This window comes from Eublepharis macularius, chromosome 12 (assembly GCF_028583425.1).
Source record: "Eublepharis macularius isolate TG4126 chromosome 12, MPM_Emac_v1.0, whole genome shotgun sequence".
In the NCBI taxonomy this organism is placed as follows: domain Eukaryota; kingdom Metazoa; phylum Chordata; class Lepidosauria; order Squamata; family Eublepharidae; genus Eublepharis; species Eublepharis macularius.
Genome location: NC_072801.1, coordinates 1,879,713 through 1,906,377, shown reverse-complemented (window position 1 = coordinate 1,906,377; position 26,665 = coordinate 1,879,713). Strand labels below are relative to the sequence as shown.

The window sequence follows — 26,665 nt, the reverse complement described above, 5'->3', positions numbered from 1 at the left end:
CTGACACATATCTGGGCTAAAATGAAAGAACGCAACCAACCATCCCCATTCAAAAGAGGCTTCTCTTTGTGGTCCAGAAGAGAAGACACACAAAGTGTGGTTACCATCAACCACAGGGCAGGGATGTAACATAACTGCATTTTCTGTACTCGTAGGAACTCAAGATGAAAGTCCAGTTCTGAGCAAGGCATGTAGAAGAGTCCTTAAAAGGGGAGACAACATCCTGAAGGTATGGTCCCGTGGCTGGAACCAGTGGCCTCGTTTGCCCCAAACTCTTAATTGCTCAGCTCCTCTCAAAAGAGGATTGAGATTTCAGACCTGTGCGTTCCAATGCCGCATTCACACTCTTTCATTGTCATCCAGCTGCCTGTGGGAGCTGGAACACAAAACTGACTTGCGCCTTAGCTATGCAGGCAGCTTAAAAGTGGCCATAGACAGCACAGAGGTGAATATAACACATCAACCTGTCTTGGCATAATGGTGTGCAATTTTAATATTTGATTTTATATTTTTTAAACTAATTTTCCTCTAATCCCTTAACTCATTAATTTGTTTTCATGTTAATTTTCCCACTGGTTTCACAGGCAATTGGACTGTCACTTTCCACTCTCGGCTGAGATGGAAGCCTTGGGGACTGTAGCCCTCCTCCAAGGGATTGCTGTCGCTGCCAAATTTCAGCCAGATGGGGGAAAGGAAGCCAGTCTGGTGGGCAATTTAAATTCTCACTTGTCGAGCAGGCAGGAGGAGGCAGAGGCAGGCAGCATCACCAAGCAAGCACCGGAAAGGCAGGGGACACATGGCACACCCAGAGCCTTTGCCTTCAGGGGATGCTGAAAGAGAAGCCGCAGGACTGGACTGGCTTGCTGCATCCTTATGGTCCAGGCTGAGCACAGAGAAACCCATTCGGCCATTAATGCATGCAGTTTCCATGAGCTCAGACTATACCAGAGAGGCGGTTTATTTATTTAAACAGTAGAACAGCTCCAGGAGGCTGGACTTTGGGGGAGGGGGGAGTTAGGTGTCAGGGATGTACTTGACACTTCCCTTCCTCATGTTTATTCACGTTGCCCACTTCAAGCTGCTTTCCCACCTGCAAGGGGTGGAGGTGAGGAGGTGGTGGGTCTCAGCCTATGGAGAAAAGGCTCCGCTAAGTTGGAAAAATACCCACTGGCTGAAACATTTTTTTTTAAAGGAAACCATAGGAAGAATGGAATGCTTGGCATCTGTGGCCCCGCTCTACCCGCTTCCCCCCACTGGCCTCATTCCTCTCGGTCTGGTTCTCTCAAAGCAGCCATGCAGCGAGCAGCACATACTAGCAGCATTTGCCCTGAGCACTCTGGGCTGAGAAAAGTGCAAGTGCGCTCTCTGGCTCCACTGAGGGGCATTTATTAGCAGAGGGCAAAGCTAGAATGTGAACCATGCCCAGAGTCCTATCCTTTTCCGACCTCCCCCCCCCCCCGCCCATTTCAATGTGTTTTAGTCTTTTGTGGCTCCAAACCAGAAGTTCCTGGTTTTTGAAATGTACAGATGGGATGCAAACGTGCTCCTCTTCCCAAAGGATTGTATGGAGGATGACCAATCCAGACAGGATAAGGTTGCCTTTAAGACTTGGAGATATGGGCAGTGGGTGGTAAGCATGTGTGTGTGGCAGAGATCCTTCTTTGCCTTTACGGTTTTATACACGGCTCTCTTTCTCTCTCTTCCCCCCCAAAATTCATCACAATTGGGAAGGTGGGGGAAGATGCACTTTGGAGTTTGACCCCCCAATCCCTGATAAGGAAACAACGCAACCCCGATCACAACACAGTACAGTCACCAGAGCCAATGAATGGAACGGCTCTGCCTATAAATTTTCCCTTTTGCTCCCTGTGAAAATGTAAAACCGTCCCATTGGCAAATCCCAGGGTCCTCTGGCAATATTTAAGCCACTTCGTGGATTGGCATAAGGCTGGTGGGGTCAAGTGCGACACAAGGACGAGACCCGGCAGGAAGAAATATGGTGAGTTTCCTCCCAGCTCCCACCTTAAGAGGGTTGTTTATGTGGGTTTGTGGGGGAAGGGGATAGATTCTATCTGAGATACTTGAGGGCTGTTTATCTAGATCTGTAAATGAAGTGGCGAGAGGCACGAGACTTGCTTTGAGAAGCTGTCCAGAGCCGGGCACATGGGCGGCGGCGGCGGCGGCGGCTGCTGCTCTTTGGGCAGGCATGAGAGGATCTGTGTCAAGGCCGTGGCTGTTCTCAGCAGCGAGCCAGCAGAAGGCTGCAGCTTGTGCCGGGGGGTGAAGAGAGACAAGGCTGTGATCGGAATCCACAAACTTTCAAGTATTCAATTTGACAAGTCACAAGCACAAGACAAAATCTAATTCCAAAAACCACAGCTACCTAAGACTCCCCCCTTCCCCTAAAATTAGGACTAATCAAAATATCACTAAACAGAAAGCTTTCCAATTCCTCAGAGCTTAATTTTTAGTCCTGGGAACTGAAAACACTTGGTATTTTGTGTTGTTTTGACTGGTCCTAATAAAGGCACGACTCTTTTTAAAAAACTATCTGCAATATTTGTCTATTTGAGGGGAAAACAGAGTTTGCCAACTGAAATCAGAAGGAAAGACTGGAGGGGGTGGTGGCAGCAATCCCCAGAAGTCTTCTGACTTAAGAAAATCTCTTGAGCAGTAGATCTGCTCTTCTCCAACCTGAGCCTTTATGTGGCATCTCTGCAAGGGCACAAGACAGAGGTGCATCTGGTAGGATGCAAAGCCTTCTTTGTCAACTCTCAAGTGAAACTGATTTCTAGCAACCTTTAAGGATGATTTGGGCAATGAGCTAGGAAACCCCCTGGGCTGGGTGTCTGCCAGAGGAAATGTCCCCTGAAACTAGTTACTCCAAGGCAGCTATTCTGCTCTTGAAAGGAGGAGGGCAACTGTCAGGTACACCTTCAGGACTTCTTCCTGCAACTCACCATATCTTGTAAGGAACTTCAGCTAGTTCTAGTGAGAGAGCATCCGTATGGTTGTGAAAAGCACATGTGGCGGAACAGCCCCACTGACCTACAGGTCCCACTCAGTTCCAGCCCTCTGTGGTATCTAGGCACGAGCCCCACTGCTTTCCTTGCTGCTCTCCCAGCTCTCCTGATCTTTGGTTGAGTTCTCTTGCTTCAGTACAATGCCACCAGCTGGTCAATTTCAGAATTCCCCACCAAGAGGGCCAACATTCCCAACTTCCTTTCCACACTGACACTTAAAGACCCTGCCCAGTGCTGTGTCTCCCGCCCCCCCCCCCAGCGCCTGAGGATGGTGTGCTGCACTTGCAAACTCCCAGGGGATTAGCAATCTAGCCTCCAACTGCATCCCTTCCCCTGGCACCTATTTTGCATAACATATTCAAATGGCAGCGTTCTAAGTGGTATGGAAAACAACTACCAGCATTTAAATTAGTAAAGAATTTATTAAAAGGGAAAGTTGACATACATACTCTGAGCAAGGGATACAAAAGAAAGGTACAAACACGCAAGCCCTTGTCCCTCAACTCTGCATGTGCGTAGCTTGTCTTATTCTAAGGCAGGTTCTTTAAGCTTAGAAGTTACAGGACTCTAAAAGCTTCCCATTACCTTGGAGTCTTTGTCCAGGCAGCACCCCTTTGTCTGCTCCATGTGGCGATGGCTGCCATCTAAGAGGGAACTTGGTGTGTAACATCTTCTGGCAAATTATCTCCCATTGAGGCTGAATCACTGATAGAGAAGGCCTCGTTTTCTTACTGTTGTGTGCGTGTTCTGAATGTGTCTCTAGTATCCCTATCTTGTTTGCCAGCTTGTCATGGGAAATCGATCTTATCACTTGGCTGATGTGTTGCACTTTGAACCGTGAAAATACAGAGTTTATCATGACAATGAGCACGCACGAACACACCGCTTTACAACCTGCTGATCTGCTTCTCTGCTGTCAATGTTTAGAAGAGAAGAGTGAGATGCTGTTTTACAATAACTAAGCTCATGTTCATACTACCTAAATGTGCTTTCTAGGTGTCTGGGAAATCTATTTTGAAGCTAATATCTCACAAATGTTCTTTGGCATAATGTAAATCCAGACTTCAGAGTAGCTGAATTTCTGTTATGTCACTGTGAACACCTTAAGCACCCAAGAAGAGCCCTGTTAGACTCATGTCCATTAATTCTTTATTGAAGGGACTGGCCAGTTTGTCCAATGGAGAGAGTGGAGGGGCATTGCTGACACCTGATGCCGTAAATCACATTGGAAGATGAGCAGGAGAATAAACCTGAATGGTATGGCTGATGTTGTTGGGTCCACTGATGTTGTTGCTTGGATCTATATGAGAGCAAAGTTGGCGTCTTGGTTTGTTGCAGGCCCTGGTGCCAGAGTCCATGTTAGTGTTGAATAGGTTATAATTGTGGGTGAGTAGTTGTTTTAGGTTAGCAGGCTGTCTGTAAGTAAGAAGAGGTTGTCTCCCCCCACCCCAGTGCCTGTGTGAGGGAAGTGTCACAATCCAGCACAGGTTGTAGGTCATTAATAATGCGTTGGAGTAAAGCGCCATTTTGGAAGTCCGCCGGGCTTCTTCAAAATATGCAACGAAGCGTCAGCTGCCTCACGAGATCATCATCGATTTTTTATCTAAAAGGATCCGAGACACTATCCTATACAACTCATATAACGCGGATCTGGACTTTTTGGGTAACAAAGTCAAGATACTGAAAGACGCCCCATTTTTAGTTCGGAAAAGACGATTTAAGTATAAAAAGCTCGCAGCTCTTCTGAGGGAACGTGGAATAAAGTACAAATGGCTATTCCCGGAAGGTATCTGGTTCAGTTACAAAGATCAAGCTTACAAGATATTATCAGAAGATCAACTAAGGGATTTTGAGGACAAAAATCCGGAATTTCAGCGAGACACCAAGCAAGAAGAAAAGGAGAAGTCTGAGGGGGGGGGGGGAGGAAACAAGCACTGCGGCTGCAGTTGCTCAGAGAGAATTGCGTCTGGGACCCAGGAGGGGGAGGAAAACTTAATTTGAATTTGAATTGTAATTTGCATTTTGTAAGGTCAACCACTCCACCAATATTATACAAAGCTTTAATTTTTTAATAATGGTAGTATGAAGGGAAAGCATTCTGTGTAGTGTAGTTGTTATATGTTGTTGTTGGTTTTTTTTTCTTTCCTTCCCTTGTTCCCCTTCCTTTCCTTTGTATTGTTAGTTAATGTAGTTAATAAAAAGAATAAAAAATCTTATAAAAAAATAAAATAAAATAATGCGTTGGAGTGGCTTGAGTTGTGAGCTGTAGGTGACCATCAGTGGTGTTGTGTTATTTTCGTTGGGCCTGTCTTGTAGCAAGCTGTCCCTGGGTGTCATTCTGGCTTTTCCAACCATCTTTCTCACAAGCTACCTTTTGCACAGATAGGTTCTGTCTCTAACACTTACTGCCATGGAGATATCAGTGATGCTGGCTTCGTTCAGCATTGTTGCTCTTTTCTTCAGCATCCAGTCAAACTCCTTCAGCTAGGCCTGTGTGCTCGGCAGCATTTGTCAGGAGGTTGAAGTGCCAGCCCAGAACCTCACTTTCTTTCCCACAAGGTAAATTTTGGAGGTTCCTGCAATGATTTTAAGCGTGTGTACCTGTGTCTTTAAATGCTTGGTGTGGTCCAGATGAAGAGTGGGGGTGAAAGGGAGGGCTGAGTGAGGGAGATGATTGGCTGATGACTGGGAGTGTGGGCGGAGTAAACTGCTGTTTCAGTTACTGAGTGGAAACAAAAGGTTCAGTCTGGGCAAGGCAGGCAAGCTGTGTGCAGCCTGAGGGTGTCTATGCATTTCTCAGAGAAATATCGAGTCTGGGCAAGGCAGGCAAGCTGTGTGCAGCCTGAGGGTGTCTGAGAGAAATATTTCTGAGAGGAATATGGAGACTGGGCAAAGCAGGAAACCTGCGGGGAAGCCGGAAAGGATTCTTGTTCTGGTTCAGTTAGGCAAGCTGTGTAGCCTGAGAGAAAGTCTTATGTGTATTTGAGTGAGAAATTGATATCAGAAGCAGGCAAACTGTGTATGCAGCCTGAGAGAAAATCGGAGTGACTGTGTCTATGACAAGTAACTTTAGGAACAAATAACACTCTTTTGAAACTATCAAGCTTAAAAAATAATATGAAACCAATACGCTGATTGTAAAAATAAAAGTTTAATTTGAAAAATTAAATGCAAGCCTTCGACAATACTTCGACAATACAAAGTTTAGTTTTTTTTTCAACCCAGAGTATTTATTTCCATATCCCATTCCTATCCTTAGGGCCACATTGTCTCACAAAGGAGCCTGACGCTTGGGCACGTTATTAAAGGGGAAATTTAAATTATTTTGAATATAATTCCTGGTGGCAGCAATCTACCCAGAGGGGGCAAGAACGAAAGGGTTAAAGGCAAAAACTGAGAAAGAAAGAAAGAAAGAAAGAAAGAAAGAAAGAAAGAAAGAAAGAAAGAAAGAAAGAAAGAAAGAAAGAAAGAAAGAAAGGAAAAGAAAGGGGTTGTAACAGTTCCCTTTGTTGTGTGGCTTTGAGGCTGTTCCTAACACTGCCGCGGAGAGACCTATGATGTTGTCTTTGTTCCCCAGTGGAAACTGAACATTTGCCAGACATTGTGAGAGTAGTGCAGCACGCAGTGCAACAATGGCAGCTCTTTTCTTCGGCATCCAATCAAACTCCTTCTTCTAGGCCTGGGTCCCTGGCAGCATTCCAGCCCCAAAGCCTCACAAGCGAAGGGAACCTCCAGCATTTACCTTGTGGGGGAGAGAGTGAGGTTCTGGGCTGGCACTTCAACCTCCTGACAAACTCTGTACTTCCCAGAGGCAGATATACTTCCTGCCAGAGAAAACGTTCTGGCCAATTGTGAAAGCAACGCCCACATGTAAGGTGGCATTTTGGCTCCCACCCTTCATGAGTACCCTTGAGCCAAGAGCACCAAGACACAAGGAGAAGAACTAGTTTGTCTGCTCTCATAACTCCCACACAGTGACTGGCAGCAATTTTGAAGAACTCGTTCTCTAGGACTCTGTTCCAACAGCCAGGCACAGCACCACCGGTGTTGTGGGGCTGAATTCTCCAACCCTCCCTGTTGATGTTTCCCTAGCTTGATGAGGACATGCACATGGAACAGTAAGTGGTGTTTTCCGGGGGGGCCTGCATATATACGTTGGAAGAAGCTTTGCATCCTTAGAATGGCGAGGGGGGTGGTGGTCCTGATAACTTTTTTGCTGGAAGAAATGAGGCTCCTGTTCTCCCTATGTCAGAGGAACAGACTCCAAATTCCATACCACAGCAGAGAAAATAATAGCAAAATCTTGTGACTTTAGGATGTGTGTATATGTGCGCACATGCTTGTGCATGCATGCCCATTCCAAGCCCAGAGGGAGGAGGGCGATTTCCTTCCATTTTCACTGTATTCTGTTAGCCTCCTGAGTGCAAGGGAACTGTGGAAGTTATCTTGGACCACTTCCCTCTGAGGAACTGGATTGGTATCTTGGATCTTAGCCTAATGCATTGAACAGGACCTCTTTTCAGTTTTTCACACAAGCACTTGTGTAGGTGGGTCTAATTTAATTTATCTTTCCAGTCTATTCAAGCTTTTCTGTAGTAAATGTTATGAGACCCAGACTAGACATGGGCACGAACAGCATTACGAGTGGAAAAAAACCATCTGTTCGCAAATGGGCTATTTGTGAGGCGCCATTCCAGACGAACAAGTGGTTGTTGCAAGCCTCGTTCGTTGCGTTTGTCTGCTGTTCAGGAAGCCAGACCCTCAGGCGCCTTCAATCAATTCCCTCGGCAACGGAGGGAGGGACTGCCTGAACTCTGTCTGCACTCCCTCTGTCGCCCTGGATACCCCAATCAAAGCCCAACTTAGCTTGATGGGCAGGTCTTCCTTCCAAATGTGGAGCTGCAAATTGGTTACAATTGGTAACATGGGAGCAGACACCAGGGGGGAGGGAGGGGGGTGTTCTGTGGCCATGGGAACTCCAATCTCATCCCTGCAAACCCTGTCAGGCAGTTCTGACTGCCAACCACAGACCTCCTGCTTTTCTCAATGAGACCTCTGGTTATAAAAGGGCACTGTGCTCCCAGTTCCGGCTTTCAGTTTCAGCAGGCAGTGGAGTGGGACAGAGCTGTTGCTAGCCTTTTGGGAGAGACAGGGAGAGTGTATTGGAGCTGGGGGGTTTTGTGTGTGGTTAGATAAGGATCTATCTCTCCACTGGTTCCAGGGCTGCTGCCAGGCTCTGGGGCTAAGCTCTGTGGGCACCTCGGCTGAGGGCTCACCCTGATTATTACTGCCTAATCTGGTCAGGCCTCTGGGAGTGCTGGGCTAGGGCTCTAGCCCCTTCCTCTGGTTCCGGGGCTGCTGCCAGACCCCGGGGCCAAGCTCAGTAGCACTGGCACCTCGGCTGAGGGCTCAGTGGAGCGGGAGGGAGCAGTTACTTGGGACAGAGACAGGGGGAGTGCATTGAAGCCTGAATTTTTTCAGTGTGTGTGGGGGGAATAAGGATCTATATCTCCTCCGGTTCCAGGGCTGCTGCCTGGCCCTGGGGCCAAGCTCTGCGATGGGTGCCTCTGCTGAGGGCTCACAGTGTTCTCTCCTTTTCTGTCCTCCTTAATTCTAGTTTGGTGGCACAATGAGTCTTCATGTTGTGGTGGCCACGTGTGGTCGTGGGGGGAAGTGCAAAGGTAGTCCTCGTGGTTTCCTCGTGGCAAGCAGTAGTGGGTGTGGCTCGGGGGCAGCAGAGAGTACTCCTGCTCCCCCAGATTCACCTGTGGGGGCTGTGGAGGAGGCCAAAGAGGTCTTTCCACTGGGGGGAGAGGATCTCTCTCAACATTTTGAGGAGGGGGTGGGTGACGGATCCCAGGAGGAATGGTTTGTGTTTTATGAAACATCCCTCCCATCCCCATCCCAAACTCTCGGTGGTGTCCCTGCCTGCAGTCCACCCCTCACTCTGTCTTCTGTGGCCAGCTCCGCAGCGCAGCCTGTAACCGTTCGTCCTCCTTCCCCTGGGACAGTTAGTGGTCCACGTTTCAACGCCTCCATATGGAGGCACTTTCAGGCCCTTCCTGATGACCCCTGTGTGGTGCGGTGCTGTGCCTGTGATGTCCTGGTGCGCAGGGGCAATAACCCGAAGCACCTGTCATCGACGGTCCTGACTAGGCACCTGAAGAGGCACCACCCAAGCATTTGGTCTCTGTCCTCGCCCAGCTAAACATCCGTTGCGGGGAGAAAGAGGGCGACCAGCTCTTCTGAACGGGGATCAGTGGGAGGGTCACCAGAATCCAGGGGCGTAGACTTTCCAGTTTCCGGGGGGGGGGGGGTGGCTGGGCCAGAGGCATTGCTATATCCAGTCCTTAAAAGAATCAGGGCCTAGTGACATCATAGGGAGGAGCCAATGACATCACAGGAAGGGGCTTTGCCACCATCTACGGAGATGGAGCCATGGAGGATTTAGGGAAGGTGCCTGGCGTCTGCTGGTGCCTCCGAAACTGTTATCAGTAGTGCCCGTACTGCCTGCGCAGGTGAGGTGTCTCAGAGTGGTGTGGAACTGCTCTGGCCCCCCTCAGTTCTTGGGGCTGCTGGTCCCTCTTTCTACCTCTCCCTCTGTGGAACCACTCCGACCTTTATGAACTACCTCTCCTGTCCCGTCCATCCCTTCCTTTCCGCGAAGGCAGGAAGGTGGGCGATGGCAGCTGCCGCCGCAGAGTCCCTCTGTGGGTTCCTCGGATGAGGCCACACAAGGCTTAGGAGCTTTCCAGTTCCCGGTCCATACCTCTCCCTCTCAGGTACTGCCACGACCCTCCCCAACGACTTGTCCTGCCCCATCCCCTCCTTTCCGTGAAGGCAGAAAGGTGGTTGATATCAGCAGCCGCTGTCGGGTCGAGGTCTACCCGTTCCTGTCAATGGGTCTTCCAGGTCCGGCTCCTTACTGCAGACGGAACCCCTTGGTCCCCCTCTCCCTGAACACCTCATCTTCCCTCTTTCCTCCTCTCCCTCTCAGGTACTGCCACGGCCCTTCCCAACAACTTGTCCTGCCCCATCCCCTCCTTTCCGTGGAGGCAGGAAGGTGGTTGCTGTCTGCCGCAGCTGCTTCTCAGCAACAGGCCCAGCTCAGCTGCTGTTGTGCCGATGGTAGCGCAACACAGTGCCCCCCAGTCCATGACACCAGCTCTCCCCTCTGACCGGGGGGAATGGGTCCTGCCATGACTCACGTCCTTTCCATGAAGGCAGGAAGGTGGTTCATGTCCACAGATAATGGGTTCGGGCACCAGGGGCAGCTCAGGAACTGTGGCACATGCAGTTGTCCTGCACAGTGGCCCCAGTCAATGGCACTTGCTGTTCCCACTGAGGAAGGGGGAATGGGTCCCGCAGTGCCATCCTTTCCGCGAAGGCAGGATGGTGGGTCATCTTGGAGGCAGCCTCTGCTTCGACACTGGAGGGGCGCCCAATGCTCCATGCGTGTCCAGCTGGTGTGTTTTGTCTGGACTCTACACCACGAGAGGTGCAGACAACACCATTGGGCCCAATCCTGTGAAGTACCCCATGTGATGAATGTATGCCGGTGTCTGACCCGCCAGGTTGTGTATTTGTGTGTATGAGGCCTCCACATACACCAACTTGTCTTGCTGGAGGATTTTCTTAGCAGATGGTGGCTGGGTCGTTTTGGTCTGTGGTGGCCAACGACATCACCCACCTTTTATACCTTCCGGAAGGTGCCCTCCGGGAGGCCTGGTGGACAGGCACATGGATGGTGCTGCCGGCCAGCGGCCAGACCCTCCACCCCCTACGGGGGAGACAGCCCCCCACCACCTCCCCTAGCCCGCCAGGCCCGGCTGCCGCACTCATCACCCACCTTCTAGCCTCCGCTGGGAATAAAAAAAGTTAGGCCTGGTAGGCGGGTACATGGGGGGTGCCACCGGTGAGCGGCCAGACCCCCCGTCGCCTCCCCTAGCCCACCAGACTTGGCAGCTGCACTCATCACCCACCTTCCAGCCTCCATCAGGAATAAAAAAAGTTAGGCCTGGTGGGCGGGCACATGGGGGGTGCCACCGGTGAGTGGCCAGACCCCCCGTCGCCTCCCCTAGCCCACCAGACTTGGCAGCTGCACTCATCACCCACCTTCCAGCCTCCGTCAGGAATAAAAAAAGTTAGGCCTGGTGGGCGGGTACATGGGGGGTGCCACCGGTGAGCGGCCAGACCCCCCGTCGCCTCCCCTAGCCCACCAGACTTGGCAGCTGCACTCATCACCCACCTTCCAGCCTCCGTCAGGAATAAAAAAAGTTAGGCCTGGTGGGCGGGCACATGGGGGGTGCCGCCGGCGAGCAGCCAGAGACAGAAGACAGAGAGAGAATTCAGCAAGACTGAACATACTGGAAAAGTGGGCAGATTTAAATGACATACGATTTAACATGGATAAGTGCCAAGTTCTGCACCTTGGTAACAAAAAAGTAAAGTATGTATACTGGATGGGAGATATACTTCTGGGTAGCAGTGTGTGCAAACAAGATCTTGGGGTAGGGGTGGATGGGAAGGTAAATGTGAGCCATCAGTGTGATGCAGCAGCAAAAAGGGTGAATGCAATCTTGGAGTGTAACAACAAAAGCATAACATCCAAATCACAAGATATCATTGTCTTATTGCATACCATGTTGGTCAGGCCTCACCTGGAATATGGTGTGCAGTTCTGGAGGCCTCACTTCAAAAAGAATGTGGACAAATTTGAACAAGTGCAGAGGAGAGCAAACAGGATGATCAGGGGCCTGTCATATAGCCACCATAAGGGTGGAATCAGCTGCCTAGAGATGTGGTGGGTTCCCCCTCATTGGCAGTCTTCAAGGAGCAGCAGGACGAATCCTTGTAAAGGATGCTTTAGGCTGCTCCTGCACTGGGCAGGGGCTTGGACTAGATTGTCTAGAATGCCCCTTCCAACTGTATAATGCTATGCCTGTGCTTTGACTTCGCAAGGGTTTGCCAGGTAACTCTCAAAAGACTTCACTGCATGAGTTAAAGAGCTTTATTGATGAGCTACCAGTTCAGTGCTTACTCCATCTTTGACAGGAATGGCGTTTCTGTATAAGCACAAAGCATATGTAGGATTCTAAGCGTGGGCGGATTTTCAAATCCCTGCCTCCTTTAGGTAACGGTCAGCCAAGTTCAAGAGGAAGCCTCTACGTGGGAAAGAGCAGAGTCAATGTAGGAAAAGTCTCAAAGTCATGATGAGTGCCCGTGCCAGCACTTCTTCCCAGGCTCAGGCAAGAGGAGTGTGGGAGAACATACCGATTACAGTAGAGACAGCCCCTCTCTTGCATACTTTCACATCACGGTCAAGCCATAGCTTCAGCCTTTAGTTATACCCATAGCATCAGAGCCCAACCAAACATTGCACAAGGTTTTGTTGCGTATGGCAGGTGAACACCCAACAAACTTTTGCTTTGGTGTCCAGTCAACCCCAACGGCTCTCAGCACCGAACTTGAACAGTTGCTTCAGACCTGAGGAAAAGTAGTTCGATAAACAGTAGGTGCTGATCTTTTGTAGAGCATAGAAGGTCCCTACAAACATGCTCTGCCTCTCTCTTGTTTGGGCAGATAAATGCACGAGGAAATAAAGGCATCTGGCTATCACAACAGGCAATGGAGACGAGCAGCCCCACGACCATGTCCACGACCACGAGCAACTGGAATACGTTTCCCCAACAGACTTTGGAGACAGTGGACATCATTGTCTTGGTCCTGTACTTTGTATTTGTTTTGGCTGTTGGACTATGGGTGAGAGAGTTTTCTTCTGTAATCCATTACCATTTTGGCGAGGCATTTGTCCATGGAAGCAAGTGCTGCAAAGGGTCCAGAAAAAGACCACTGTGTGCTGCAGGTGTTTCTAGAAGAAGCTGCAAAAATTCATTTTATGCATTAACTAGGATTCATACAAAACCTTGGGGATATGTGATCCACATTGCTGTACTTCGCTTCAAACAAACAAGTACATCAGCAAACTTCTTAATTTCAACCCATCACTTGGTTTTTGGGGCCAGTTAATTAAAACAAAAGAGGTAGGGCTCAGGCCCTCCTGGTAGCCGGTCTCTGGTCGAGAGGTCAGAGGAGACACGGTGAAAATGCTGATGGCCTCTATGAGCAGAGGGGGGAAATCATCCCTAGGGTTTGTTTGCAGCTTCTGCAATAGCTTTTGGGACTTTGCTCTAGCATAACAGCCCCAAACAGAATTTAGGAGGGACTGGTTCTACCCAATGTTCCAAAAGTATCAATCTTCCATTTCTCGAACTTTATGGCTGAGTGCTGGTTCACCCAAAGACACCTCCTCCTCTCCTTGCACACACAGTGTAGCGAGACAAATGCTTGTTATAAATGTTGCAAAGCCTGGAACGGAAAGGAGATCATGCAATGCCACGGTGCTGTTATCTGAGTTGCACTCCCACGTGACACGACAGCAGAACTTTTCCAGTTGAGACTCATGCCTTTTATTTGTGGGATGTAGAAAGCCGGCATTCGTTGCTGGCGCTTCTTTTCAGGAGCCCTGCCACTAATCCCGGCATAGGATCAGCCCACTGCAATGATATGGGGCCATACCTTTTGTTTCTTTTTTTTTTTTGAAAAAATTTTTATTGGGTTAGAATATTATTATTTTTACATTACATTCAATTTTCCCCAAATTTTTCATTTCTAACCCCCTCCCTTTCCCCCCCTTTTGTTGACTTCCAACAGCTTTCCCACCCTTTGTCCCTTTTCCCTTACTTCTATTAAGTTCCTCTGTCTAAAACAGATATACATTCTCCATTATATTAAGCAGTACATCTTTAACTACTTTTCTTATTATACACCCAAACTGTACGTCTTTGGATAAACAATTTATCCCATTTTCCAGTTTTAAATATTTCTATATATCATAAACCTATATATCATAAACCATAAAAATCTTACATTTAAATCAAACAATTTGACTTGTTCTCTATATATTACTCATTCTATCTTTTTATGGTAATTCTATATAGCTCATCACATAGTCAATCAATTTGACTCTTCTGTACATTCAGTTTGGTGCATATAAATCTTATCAAAGAAAGAAAATATTGTTGGTTACTCAATCCTCGTATTTAAACCTTATCATTAATTATTTTCTATCAATATTCTATCTGTTAACCTATACATATCAATCTGTTAATCTAACTGCTTATAAATTCACATTTATCTCTTCCTCCCCCGGTAAAGTCACCCCTCTCTTTTATACTTTTATTATACTTCAGTAGTTCTCAAACTGCCACAGTTTTCCTCCCACCTCCCATTTCTTCTCCAGATATTGTTTCAGCTTCTCCCAGTCTGTGTTAAACTGCCCTGAGTCCAGATTTCTCAGTTTTCTTGTCATCTTGTCCATTTCTGCCATGTACAGCAATTTGTAGATCCAATCTTCGATAGTTGGCACTTCTTGTACTTTCCATTTCTGCGCATACAAAAGTCTAGCTGCTGCTGTCATATAAAATATCAACGTCCTATGATGGGCTGGAATTCCCTCCATTCCCAAGTTTAGCAGCAGGAGTTCTGGGTTCTTATTTATTTGAAACTGTAAAATTTCACTCATTTCTCTTATTATTTCCCCCCAGTACTGCCTAGCTACCTCACACGACCACCACATGTGATAGAGGGAGCCCTCATGTTTCTTGCATTTCCAGCATTTATTAGAAGTATTCAAGTTCCCTAGCGCAATCTTCTTTGGTGTCATGTACCAACGATAAATCATTTTGTAAATGTTCTCTTTAATATTAGTACATGTCGTTATCTTCATTGTAGTTTTCCACAAGTATTCCCATGCCTCCATTGTTATTTCTTTATTGAAATTTATAGCCCATTTCACCACCTGTGTTTTAACTATCTCGTCCTCAGTATACCATTTCAACAGTACTTGGTATACCTTGGATATTCTTTTCTTGTCTTCTTTAAAAAGGGTCTGCTCTAGTTCCGAGTTCTCTGTTCGTATGCCCCCCTTTGCAGAGTCCGAATTGTATAAGTCTCTAATCTGTCTATACTGGAACCAATCGTAGTTAGGTGATAGTTCCTCTTGCGTCTTTATTCTGAGTTTAGATACTTCAGTTTTAGTTATTTCTTTGTACGTTAAACATTGTTGTTCATTATCAACAGCTCTCGGATCTATCACCTCGTATGGAACCACCCACAAGGGGGTTCCTTCTTGTAGGTAAATTCTATACTTCTTCCAGATTGTATATAAACTTCTCCTTACAAAATGATGCAGGAACATCGAGTTGACCTTTACTTTGTCATGCCATAGGTATGCGTGCCATCCAAAAAATTTTTTTATATCCCTCTAGGGCTAATAGTTTCTTGCTCTTTAATGTCATCCACTCTTTTAACCAAACTAGGCAGATTGCATCATGATAAAGTCTCAGGTTGGGCAGTTGCATTCCGCCTCTTTCCTTTGCATCTTGTAAAACTTTTACTTTCACTCGCGGCTTCTTGCCTGCCCAAACAAAATCTGATATTTTCCTCTGCCATTTTTCAAATTGTTTAGAGTCTCTGATGATTGGTATTGTCTGTAGCAAAAACATTACTCTTGGTAACACATTCATCTTAACTGCTGCAATCCTGCCCAACCATGACAAGTTCAAACTATTCCATTTGATCAAATCTCTCTCTATCTGAGTCCATAATTTTTCATAGTTATTCTTGAACAAGTCTATATTTTTTGCAGTCAGCTCAATTCCCAAATATTTCACCTTACTTGTTACTTCACAATCCGTTGTTTCCATTAACAATTGTTGTTTCTGCTTAGTCATGTTTTTGCATAGTATCTTTGACTTCTTTTTGTTAATGAAGAAACCTGCCAAGTCTCCAAACTCCTTGATCTTATCTATCACTTTTGGCATGTTCTCCAGTGGGTCCTCTACAATTAACATTATGTCATCCGCAAATGCTCTGACCTTGTATGAATAGTCCTTTATTTTTATTCCTCGAATTTCCTCGTCTTGTCGTATTTGTATCATCAGAATCTCCAATACTAAAATGAACAACAATGGAGATAACGGGCAACCTTGTCTTGTTCCTTTACTAATCGTCAATTTCTTGGTCAATTCATCATTCACTACAATTGCTGCAGTCTGGTCTCTGTAAATTTCCTTAATTGCTCTGATGAATCTTTCTCCCAATTGTAGCTTTTCCATAGTGGCAAACATAAAGTCCCAGTTTAAATTGTCAAACGCTTTTTCAGCGTCTACAAAGAAGAAACCAACCTCTTTGTCACAACGCTTGTCATAATATTCAATAGCATTGATCACTGTCCTTAAATTGTCTCTTATTTGTCTGTCTGGCAAAAAGCCTGCTTGTTCCTCCTCTATGACTTCCGAGAGCCACCCCTTCAGTCTCTCCGCCAATATCTTCGTAAAAATTTTATAGTCATTGTTAAGTAGTGATATAGGTCTGTAATTTTTCACGTTAGTCAGGTCTTGGCCCTCTTTTGGGATCAATGATATATTCGCTTCACTCCAAGTATCTGGAATCCTTTGATCCCTAAAAACTCCATTCATCACCTCTTTTAGGAATGGTGCCAGTTCATTGGCCATTGTCTTATAAAATTTAGCCGTAAGTCCATCTGGCCCTGGCGCCTTTCCTAGATTTGCGGATTGTATTGCCTTGCTTATTTCCTCATCAGTTACTTCACTGTTCAACTTATTTCTCCAAGCTTCCGAGATTTCTGGAAGTTTGGTTTTCTCCAGATATGATGCTATTGATTCTTTGTTTACTTCTTTTTTATTATACAGCTTAGCGTAGAATTTATAAAAGGCTCTACTAATGGTAGTCTGCTCCAAGTACGTTTTATTTTCTTCACAGATTTTATTTATTATTTTCTTTTCCCTTTTCTTCTTCAATTGCCATGCCAGATATTTCCCAGGTTTATTAGCACCCTCAAACGCTTTTTGATTCAGTCTTTTAAGATTCCACTCCAATTCTTTATTACTCATTGCTGTTAGCTGTTCTTGAAGAATTTTGATTTCCTGGTATACCTTCTTTTTCCCTGGTCTCTTTTTTAACTGTGTTTCTTTGGCTTTTATTTTCTCCTCAATCTCTTGTCTTTTCTCCTCTTTCTTTTTTCTTGCTCTGCCATTTAAGTCCATTAGTATGCCCCTTACAACCGCCTTGTACGCATCCCAAACTTTGTTGGTTGGTACTTCTTTATTCACGTTGTATTGTATAAAAAACTTTGTCTCTCTTCTCAGTATTTCCATATTCTCTCTTTCCTGTAACAAGTCCTCATTTATTCTCCATGCTTTCCTTTTTCTCCTTTTTCCAAATTTCCACATAATTGGGTTGTGATCTGAGCCTACCATCGGCATTATTTCTACCTCCTTAGTCCATAACGCTAAGTCTTTTGAGGCCCAGATCATATCGATTCTTGATAATGTGAAATGCCTTGCAGAATAAAAAGTAAACTGTCTACTTTTAGGGTATTCTCTCCTCCATACATCTTCGAGAGTCTCTTGTTGAATCAACTCAAAAAAAAGCTTTGGTAATAGTCCTCTTTTCTTTTGTACCGTTGTAGTCTTTTTATCTAGCTCCAAGTTTGTCACTCCATTGAAGTCTCCAGCAAGAATTATCTGGTCATATACAAGATCGTCTAGATGCTTCCTTAACTCCTCAAAAAAGCTTTCTTTTGCACCATTAGGTGCATAAAGTCCGACTACCAACACTTTCTTTAAATTCCAAATACATTCCACTGCTACAAATCTAGCTTCCACATCTCTCATAACAAATTTTGGCTGTAGCTCCTCTTTTATATACAACACCACTCCTCTTTTTTTCTTATTAGAGGCCGCTACAAACTCCTTGCCCAGTTTTCCAGATTTTAAATATTTTACATCCTGTTTTCTAATATGGGTCTCTTGCAAACAAACAATGTCACATTTTTGTTTTAGTAGCCAATGAAAAATATTTTTCCTCTTATTCGGTGAGTTTAGTCCATTTACATTCCAAGATAATACTTTACACTCCATATTCATAGTCTTGTTGGTAAGTCTTTTTCATTGTCAATAAATCTCTCCATCTCTCGCTCAGATCTGATGCGTTTTTTTGCCCCTCCAAACTCAAAGGACACTCCTTCTGGTAACTCCCATCTATACCTGATTTTCATGTCCTTCAACATCTGAATTAGCACTTTATATTTTTTCCGGTCCAATAACACTGATCTGGGCAGTTCCTTCATTATAATGATCGTCTTGCCATCAATCTCCAATGGATCTTGAAACTGTTTTGTCACAATCCTCTCTTTCATATTTCTTGTTGTAAACTGCACAATCACATCCCTTGGTAATTTCCTCTGGGTTGCAATTCTCGAATTCACACGGTATGCCACATCTAGGATAGCCACAACTTCCTCCTCCTCCTTCCCCAGGTATTCAGCCAACACCTCAGTCATCTGTTCTTGCGCTGACTTCCCTTCCACTTCTGGCAGACCACGAAAACGTAGCTGCTTCTCCATGTGTTTAGTTTCTGCAACTGACATTCTCCCCTTCACCAATCTCATCTCTGTTTGTTGCGTGTCTATTAAATTCTCCATCGCGTCTTCTACTGTTTTAACTCTCTGCTGCGTTCCTTTTAATTCACTACTAATCGTTTCCATACCTTTTTTCATTTCTGACAGCTCCGATTTTACTGTCTGTGTAACCTCTTTAACCTCTTTAATAAGCTCCAATTTCGTGTCCTTAAGCTCTTTGATCATATCTACAAGTTTTTTGTCCAGATTTTTATCCAAATTTTCTATTGCCGATTGCCACTCTTTTTTCGACATCGTGGGGCTTGCTTTAGCTCGCTCCCACGAATCCGCTCTCTTCCTTAACTCCGTGGCGTAAAATTAAACGTTTTTCTTTTTCAAATGTCCCAATCTACTTGCCAAAATTAACTTTTAAAGTGTCCAAAATGTCGGGCGTCTTTTCTCTATGGTTTCTCTATGATGTTATAATCCAAGATGGCCTACTTCCTCTTCCGCTGAAGCCGCGACCCTTCCCCTTTCAAAAATGGCGATTCCCTACTTCCTGTCCTTCGGCAAGGGCCGCTTCTCTCCAGCCACTCTATTGTTGTTACGCACTTCCTGTCTCCCGTCTTCCCACAGCAGGTCTCGCGATGGTGTCTTTTTCCCACAGCTCCAAAGCCACAGGTATTCAAAACAATAGTCCGATTTCTTTAATAACTTCTTTAAACTTAGTCTCTTTTAAGATACAACTCCTGCCGAGTCTTCACCTCCTTTTCACTAGTCTGTTGCAGTTTAAAAATCTACTTTTTTTCCTCTCTGTTTTTGTCAATCTGTCCCGTATCAAAAGATAGCGATCTTTACCTTCTCTTCACTTTTCTCGGGTTGTAATCGCTGTTTCGATCTTAAATTCTCCTCTCAGCTTCCTTTCCCAATCGAAGCTTGGGTATGTAGGTCTTATGCCAGCCGAATTGGCCCCAAAACTGCCGCAGAGATTATAGCCGACCCGTCGCAAGGTGGGACCTCAAGGATCGGGGGGAGACTCGTTGTGTAGAGCCCCCCCTCGTCCGAGATCTAGCTCACCCTAGGGTCTTGAGCGTTCTTTGCCTGCTCCCCGCCTGAGAGCAGTCGGCCGCAGGCTATTTTCACCCCTCCGGCCGGTTAAAACGGCAGTCCGGTCAGCTCCACGAATGGAGCTGCGTTAGACCTCCATGAATCCCAAACCGGAAGTCCCATACCTTTTGTTTCAAAGCTCCGTGCTGTGGGCTGCTCCCGCCAGACACGGCTGTGCTCCTCAACACACTGGGCAGATCCACTGCAACTGCATATAGAAATCTATTTCATTTTAAAAACCTGCCTGTCTGCCAAAGGACCCACATTCTGTCATATAGCCAGCCACCATAAGGGCATTGCTCACGTGGAACTGTGTCCCTAAATGCCTTCTCATTCTTAAAGCTCCCTCTGCTGCTAAACACCAGCAGAATCATTTGCTGCCCAGTCACTTCAGGTGTGTTGTGTCAGGATGTGCACTCAGATATTAACTAGTCAAAAGCTGAACACCCCCAGCCCCGGTTCATTAATGCAATTATTACAACTAATTCAAACAAAAATGAGCAAGGGTCAGAAGTTTACCATTCAGACAGCCACAGGCGTGGGTGTTATTCAGGCAGCTGCTTGTTTTGCTTAGAGTTCACAGTTGGAGAGTTTATCAGAAAATATTTAACTAACAGAGAGGTTTACCAATCAGTAGAGTTACAAAGATCTTATCACCACAAAAGGATTGTATGGATAGGTCTGCCTTTCCAAAGTGCTTCCCCTTGGCTTATATTTCATTTGATTCTATATAAACAGTGGCTCTTGTGCTTATATAGAGTGATTTTGTTTTCTGATGCCATGCCAGCTAGACACAAGAACAAACAATTTACGTGCACAAACTGGCAGACAGGCAGCTGTTGCTGGGGAGGATAAAGGCAAATGTTTTGCTTGAATTGCTGAGGGAAGGGATAGAGGCAAAGGGAATGTTTGCTCCTCCACAAATGCCAGGCAGCCACATCTTCTCAATAATGTGGTGTGCACTGCTGTATTTGGTTCAACAAACAAACCACCCGTATGGAGCTACACATGCAGGAGAAAGGAAGGAAGGAAACTCACACACAGATTTAACTGAATGGGTAGAAGGCTCGAGTAGTGGATCTGAAGGCTGTGCTTCCCCTCAGTCCCACTTCTGCTATGCACACCACATTCCTCAACATGTACCTCACCAATGACATTTTATTTATCATTCAGATACCATATCTATGCTTGCTCTGTCACACTACCTACCTCATGGACCTGTCTTGCCAGATCCGCCCCACACACACACTCAGTCTACCTATAAAACAGGGCTGCTGTCTCTTATCTGTCTGAAATATGGCCGGGAGGAGCCCCACATGGGCCCGGGGAAAAGTTCATCCCAACTGGATGGGGGAGGGGAAGTTACAGCTAGAAATGTTAAGAGTTGGACAATTCAAGCTTATAGCATAATGGCGGATATAATGAAACCAAACCAAGTATATTATGAAAATAAAACAAAAACATAAAAAATGCTCCGTGTGCTGGCCTAAAGCCTTCTTTGTAGATTGTAAATGGAGCCCATGTGACCCCATTCTAGCTTGCCTCTCCCCTCCCCACCATATATCCTCCGGGAAACCCAAAGTCTTTGCCCAACAAGTACTCTCACAAGTACTCAGGGATGCCCTTGTCTGTGGGTCGAAATCACCTGCCTGGTGTGACCCGGATACCGAAGGTGCCAGGACATTCTCCAGCGGGAAGCTGGGCTCCTAAAAATAGTAGGTACAGAATCAGTACCTGGATCCCAAGGCAGGCCCCTTGCTCTGTGGGACACCACGAAGCATCAGGAAACAGTCAATACTGGCACTGAGACCGCATCAAAAATGGTACCCATTGCCTGTGCTCTGGCAGATGGGTAGAGCAGTGCTGGAGAAGCATCAATGTGTCTTCAGGGTTTTAACTTGCCCCTTTGTGCTTTTACACAGTCCATGTGGAAGACTAAGCGTGACACTGTGAAAGGTTACTTCTTGGCTGGAGGAAAAATGGTTTGGTGGCCGGTAAGTATCTCCTGGATGAGAATCAATCATCGTGGGATGTTTCTGTTCTAGTGAGGTTTTGCTTTGTGTTGCGAAAAGGGATGGCACGTTCAGCAGTTTCCATCCCATCACGCGGCCACCTACTCAAGCCTGAGCCCTGCCCTGGATTAGTTCACAGGCCACAATTCAGAAAGCTCTTCTGCAGAGACTGGCCATGTTGTCTGGGTGTAGGGCTGTCCCCTGTCTAAGCTGTCACCCAGACAGTTCTGTGCCTGTGGTTTGGACCCAAATTCTGAAAATCAAAACGAGCTCTGCACTCCCTGCTGCTCAGCTTTGTTCAGGAACTCCTCCTCTGACAGGTGTGTGTGTGTGTGTGTGTGTGTGTGTGTGTGTGTGTGTGTGTGTACAAGCATGCATGGACTCTGGATCATGCACTTAGCGTTGGATGGTTTTCCCCGATACACTGTAGTCTGTTTTAATAATAGTTATGTGCTAGAATATGGATAGTGGTGTACATTGAAAAATGCCAGAATATACTACATTTGATATAGAACTATGTCTGCATGAAAATCTCACAATATTCTGTCCTCACATGGCAAGATAAGAAATGTTCTAATCCAGGAAAAAGTTCTGTCCAGGGCCTGAGAATGAACTTTTCCTCCGGCCACTGGCATTGTTGCTGTTAACTCTTTAATTAATTAATTACTTCCTGATCTTGTTTCTTTTTTGCAATCCTACAATTTGCTCTTTTAAAAAACTGTTCTGTCAGTGATCCTGCTTCACTGTTGTCTGGAACTGAAATAATAATGCTAATTAAAAAGGCCATACTTGGTAGCATTAAGTAAATACATCGCAAGCTTATGCCCACACCTTCAGTGTCACGGGCCCTTTTGCTGAACATCTCCTGGTCTCGTTCCCTCTTTGCCAGTGCTATGCCTTGAAAACAAAGGGGGCAGGCAGGGGGATGCATTGCAGGATGCTGGTCAAATGGCTTTGCAGTTGGGAAATGGTGGGGCCTTTGCCAACTACAGCGCCAACCGGATCACTTGCCAGGTATATCGGAAGCACTTTGTTAGTTAGTCCATACGAGGCAGACCGGGGCCTGCAATCCCATTGAAAGACATTGTCACAAACAGCACAGAGTATGTCAGAGCGCCATGTTGGTCTGTGGGTCGAACATCACCTTTCCCACATGGTCTGCTTTCTCCATAATACCTGCGTGACTGAATGATGGCAATTTCAGACAAAATGGATAGTGTGGAAGCAACCAAAAACACGGGAAATTGTTCCAAACGAAATCAAACAACCTTCCAGAGGACCTTGACCTAACCGAGGCAAAGTGAATTCTTGGCAAGGGAGAAAAAACACTCAGCTGACTGGCTGGCTGCTTCTCCTGACAGGTGGGGGCTTCCCTGTTTGCTAGTAACGTCGGCAGTGGGCATTTCATTGGCCTGGCAGGCTCGGGGGCTGCCTCTGGAATCGCTGCCACAGCCTACGAGTGGAACGTGAGTACCATTTTTATTATACAGTCTATGGCGCTGGACGTAGGGCAGGGCTCTTCTCTACCCCACAGGCACATTTTTGCATGTCTCCTCTGTCGTGAATCGAGCAGTGCGATCCTAAGGCCTGAGTCAGCACCCCCGCCCGCACAGCCACGTAAAAGCGGTGCTGCTCACCACTCCTTATGGACTTTTTCAGGAAAGCCACACTGGCACCAGAGCTCAGCAAGGTGAGGCGTGGCCGCCACCAAGACCACCCGCCCACCGTTCCCCTGACAACCCTGCCCACACCAGCCAATGGCTGCTCCGTTCCCCTGACAGGCGGGTGAGAGGTGCAGCCAATAGGGAGGCTGTGATCCCTGCTGCCCACCAACACCCCCCATCAGGGAACAGGCATCCCTGCTGGGAAGGGGGGGGCATAGGTAACACTGAAGGTGCAGATCGGGCACTACCCTCTTGCCCGTCCAACCCCCGTTTCCGAGGAGAGCCAGGATGGTGGCTGCAGCCCTCCACACACCTGCAAATCCCTGCTGCCTTGAGAACAGTTTCCCCCTCCCTGAAAAGTGAGACCAGAAAGGTGGCAGGACCTGGCGAGGGTCACACTCGCATCTGCAGTACTTGGGATCAACCCCCAGGTTCCAGAGAGGTGGTGGTGGGGTTCTCAGTGAGTGACGGGAATGCCACACGAGAGGCCAGAAGCCCCATTGGAGGTGATGGGAGTGAAAAGCGCCCACAGACTTGCAGTGGCACCTTTTGAACACATCACTGCATCACAAAGATGTTGGACTACGAGAGCCATGCTCTGGTCCTGGGGTGACCTGAGTGGACTGATGGTCTGCAGGAGCAGAGGAACTGCTCCAGGGGCCGTTGTTCACCCCCTCCCCATGCCAAATTTCCCAAGTCCATCCCTGCCTCCACAAACAGTGAAAAGGAGGGTGGTCCATCCTCCTGGAGGAGGAGCCCCGGAGATCCCAAGATGTCACTCCACACACCCCACCTCCCAGCAGCAACCTCCCTCCTCCCCTGCATGCAGCAGTCATCTGCCTGACTTACCAGATGCCAGCAGCTCTGCCTTTCAAAGAATGCCTCCCTGGTGCCCCCCCCAGACATTCATGGGCCACACTTCAATTCCCACTCCACTGCCTGAAGTTACATTGAGGGGAGGAAGGGGGCAGGGAAGCTGGACAGGACCCCAAGGTGCCACTGGCCACCTGCTCCTTCTGGCAGCAGAGCCCACCCCATCCACCCCAGCCCTAAGCCTGGAAACATTTGCGGGGATGTGTGAAAAGACATCCCAACCGGGGGGGGGGGGGCTACTGTCATCATCAGGAAGCAAGGAAACAGACAGGCAGTTCGTTGTTTTTAATACATATTTTATTAAACCAGAAAAGGTGAAGAGGTTCTCCGGACATGTTTCCTGCCAATGCCCCTTGGCTGGAAAAGGAGCAAAGGCAGTTTGCACAGCAGTCAGAGCTGCAAAATCCATCCCTCGTCCTGCCATCGCAGGGGTGAGGGTGAGATTTGGGCTGCCGTGGGAAACTGCTCCCTGGGCTGGACCTGAACGGCACTCGAGGGGGATCACCGGGGGCTGGAACAGCCATGCTCCTTGGTCTCCCGGATGAGTTGCGACGTGCTTGCTAGGAAAAGAGACACGTGTGGCAAAAGACCCAGCCCTGTCCGAGACCCAGCCCAGTCTGCCACGTTCTGGGAGGGTATCCAGGGGTGAGAGTGGTTGTGGCAGCTCCAGCATCACAGGTCCAGCCCCCAACCAGATGATGCACGCCCCTCCGGCGAGATAGTACTCCTCATCTGCATCTGGATGGTCTGCTCCCGTGGCTGCTTGCAGCTCTGGTCCTGTGAGGGAGGCAGTCTGTAAGGATCCTGCCAAGGAATTACAAATGACTTCACTGGTTGGTGTTTTGAAGCTTTATTGTAAGACCGAGTGTCAAGTTGTTACGAAGGCATCGTTAGGGATAAGGCACGTGCAAAATCCAGTCACACATACACTTCAGATAATCAGCTCCCCCCCCCTTTTGGGGGTTGGGCCTGACCGCCTGAGAGCTCAAGGCCACCCTGGCCAGCCGCACAACCTTGAAGAAGCAACCCGGCTGCACAACCTTGGAAGAGCAGTTCGGCTGCCTTACCCCCACTCTTGGGACTGAGGGCAGATGCCAACATCCTGACACAAGCAAGGGGTTGTGCACCTGCCCCCCAACAGGGATTTACAAGCATGGGCACCCAGTCACCTGACCCACAGCCACACTTTCTCCCCTGCCTGAGGGGTAGTGGCGGCTGAGAGGTTTGGGCCACTAGAATCTGTCCCCCTCGTAACACCTCCTTGGGCATCTGCCTCCTTGGCAGGCATGGGCCGTGCAGGCTCGCGGGTGGGGGCGTGGCCCCTCCCTGGTGAGCCTCATCCAGGGAGGTGGGGCGCCTGTGAGGAGAAAGGGGGGACTGCTGTGAACAAGTGAGCTGGGGCCGCTGGCTCCCCAGCTCCTCCTCCCTTGCTAGTCTGCCCTTAGCCCTCCCCAGGCCAGGACTCGGGAGTCAGATGACCTTCCAGGGGAGCTTGAATGAGAACAGCCGGTCAGGCATTCAGGGCCCAGCAGCTCTGCTTCCCTGAGGGAGCGCTCTGTGCTCCTCAAATTTTGCAAAGTTCCCCTCGTGCACTCTTGCCCCACCACCTTGTGTGTCCTTTTCTAGCTCGTGCTCTAAGTCCCCGTGGCAGGGTGCTCTCGGGCAGGACCTTCGGCCACACTCCCACTTACCTGGGGCCATGGCCGCCCCAGCCAGAGATTCTGTAGGGTTATGTGGGAGTGATTGCCTGCCAGGGAGGGGGCTCAGCCGCCACAGGGGTGTGAGGGGATTGGTCCCCGCAGTAGCTGACATCCTGTGCTCCACTGAGCCACTTGGGTGGGGCCGGCCATTGTGGGGTCGAGTGAGTCTTTCCCATACAATGCCATCTATGGGCCACACCACTGTTTTTTGCGGAGCAACTTTCTGCCACTGTGGTGGGCATTCCCAGGTCTGGAGCAGCTTAGGGAGTAGACTACCCCGAGCCCTGGGCTCCAGTGCGGTGCCCATGTCCAGCTGCCACAGCCAGGTGCCGTCGGAAGGCCACAGCAGAGTGGTGCCGGAGCCAGGCACAGTCATAGGGTGGGTTACGCTGATGTAAGTCTGGGTTATGACGGCATAATCCTTAGTCCGCTCCATGTGCACCTTCTGCACCCTCCCTTGGGGCTGGGCTGTTAAACTGTGTAATCCACCTTTAGTCTCAGTGAGAAAGACGGACTATATATCAAGTACATAAATAAGTAGAAAAGGTCAAGTGGCATTTTAGAGACTAACATTTATTCCAACATAAACTTTCATGAGATGCATGAAGTGCACATACTTAAAACCAATAAATTTAAATTAAAGGCTGCAAACAACTACAAGAAAATAGAAGTTATTTCCAGTAACAACTAGATGTAGTATTGTCGAAGGCTTTCACGGCCGGAGAATGATGGTTGTTGTGGGTTTTCCGGGCTGTAGATGTAGTGGTTGGAGTGCTGAACAAGAATTTGGGAGACCTGATTC

At 47.6% G+C, this 26,665-nt stretch overlaps 1 protein-coding gene across 7 annotated transcripts in view; it reads left to right on the top strand.

Moving 5' to 3' along the window:
• Positions 1–213: 213 nt before the first annotated feature.
• The window catches only part of SLC5A11 (solute carrier family 5 member 11), a 59,650-nt gene continuing 33,198 nt past the window's right edge, over positions 214–26,665 (top strand). Inside the window, exons 1-5 of one of the 7 annotated variants that reach the window (XM_054992732.1) lie at positions 1,787–1,999; positions 4,182–4,280; positions 12,606–12,785; positions 21,537–21,608; positions 22,988–23,092. In XM_054992732.1, coding sequence (XP_054848707.1) covers positions 4,278–4,280; positions 12,606–12,785; positions 21,537–21,608; positions 22,988–23,092 — 360 coding nt within the window. In that variant the 5' untranslated portion in view covers positions 1,787–1,999; positions 4,182–4,277. Of the gene's footprint in view, positions 230–1,786; positions 2,000–3,950; positions 4,281–6,981; positions 7,142–12,605; positions 12,786–21,536; positions 21,609–22,987; positions 23,093–26,665 lie in introns of those variants that run through there. The other 6 variants (XM_054992735.1, XM_054992731.1, XM_054992733.1 and 3 more) reach the window with 6 other exon arrangements.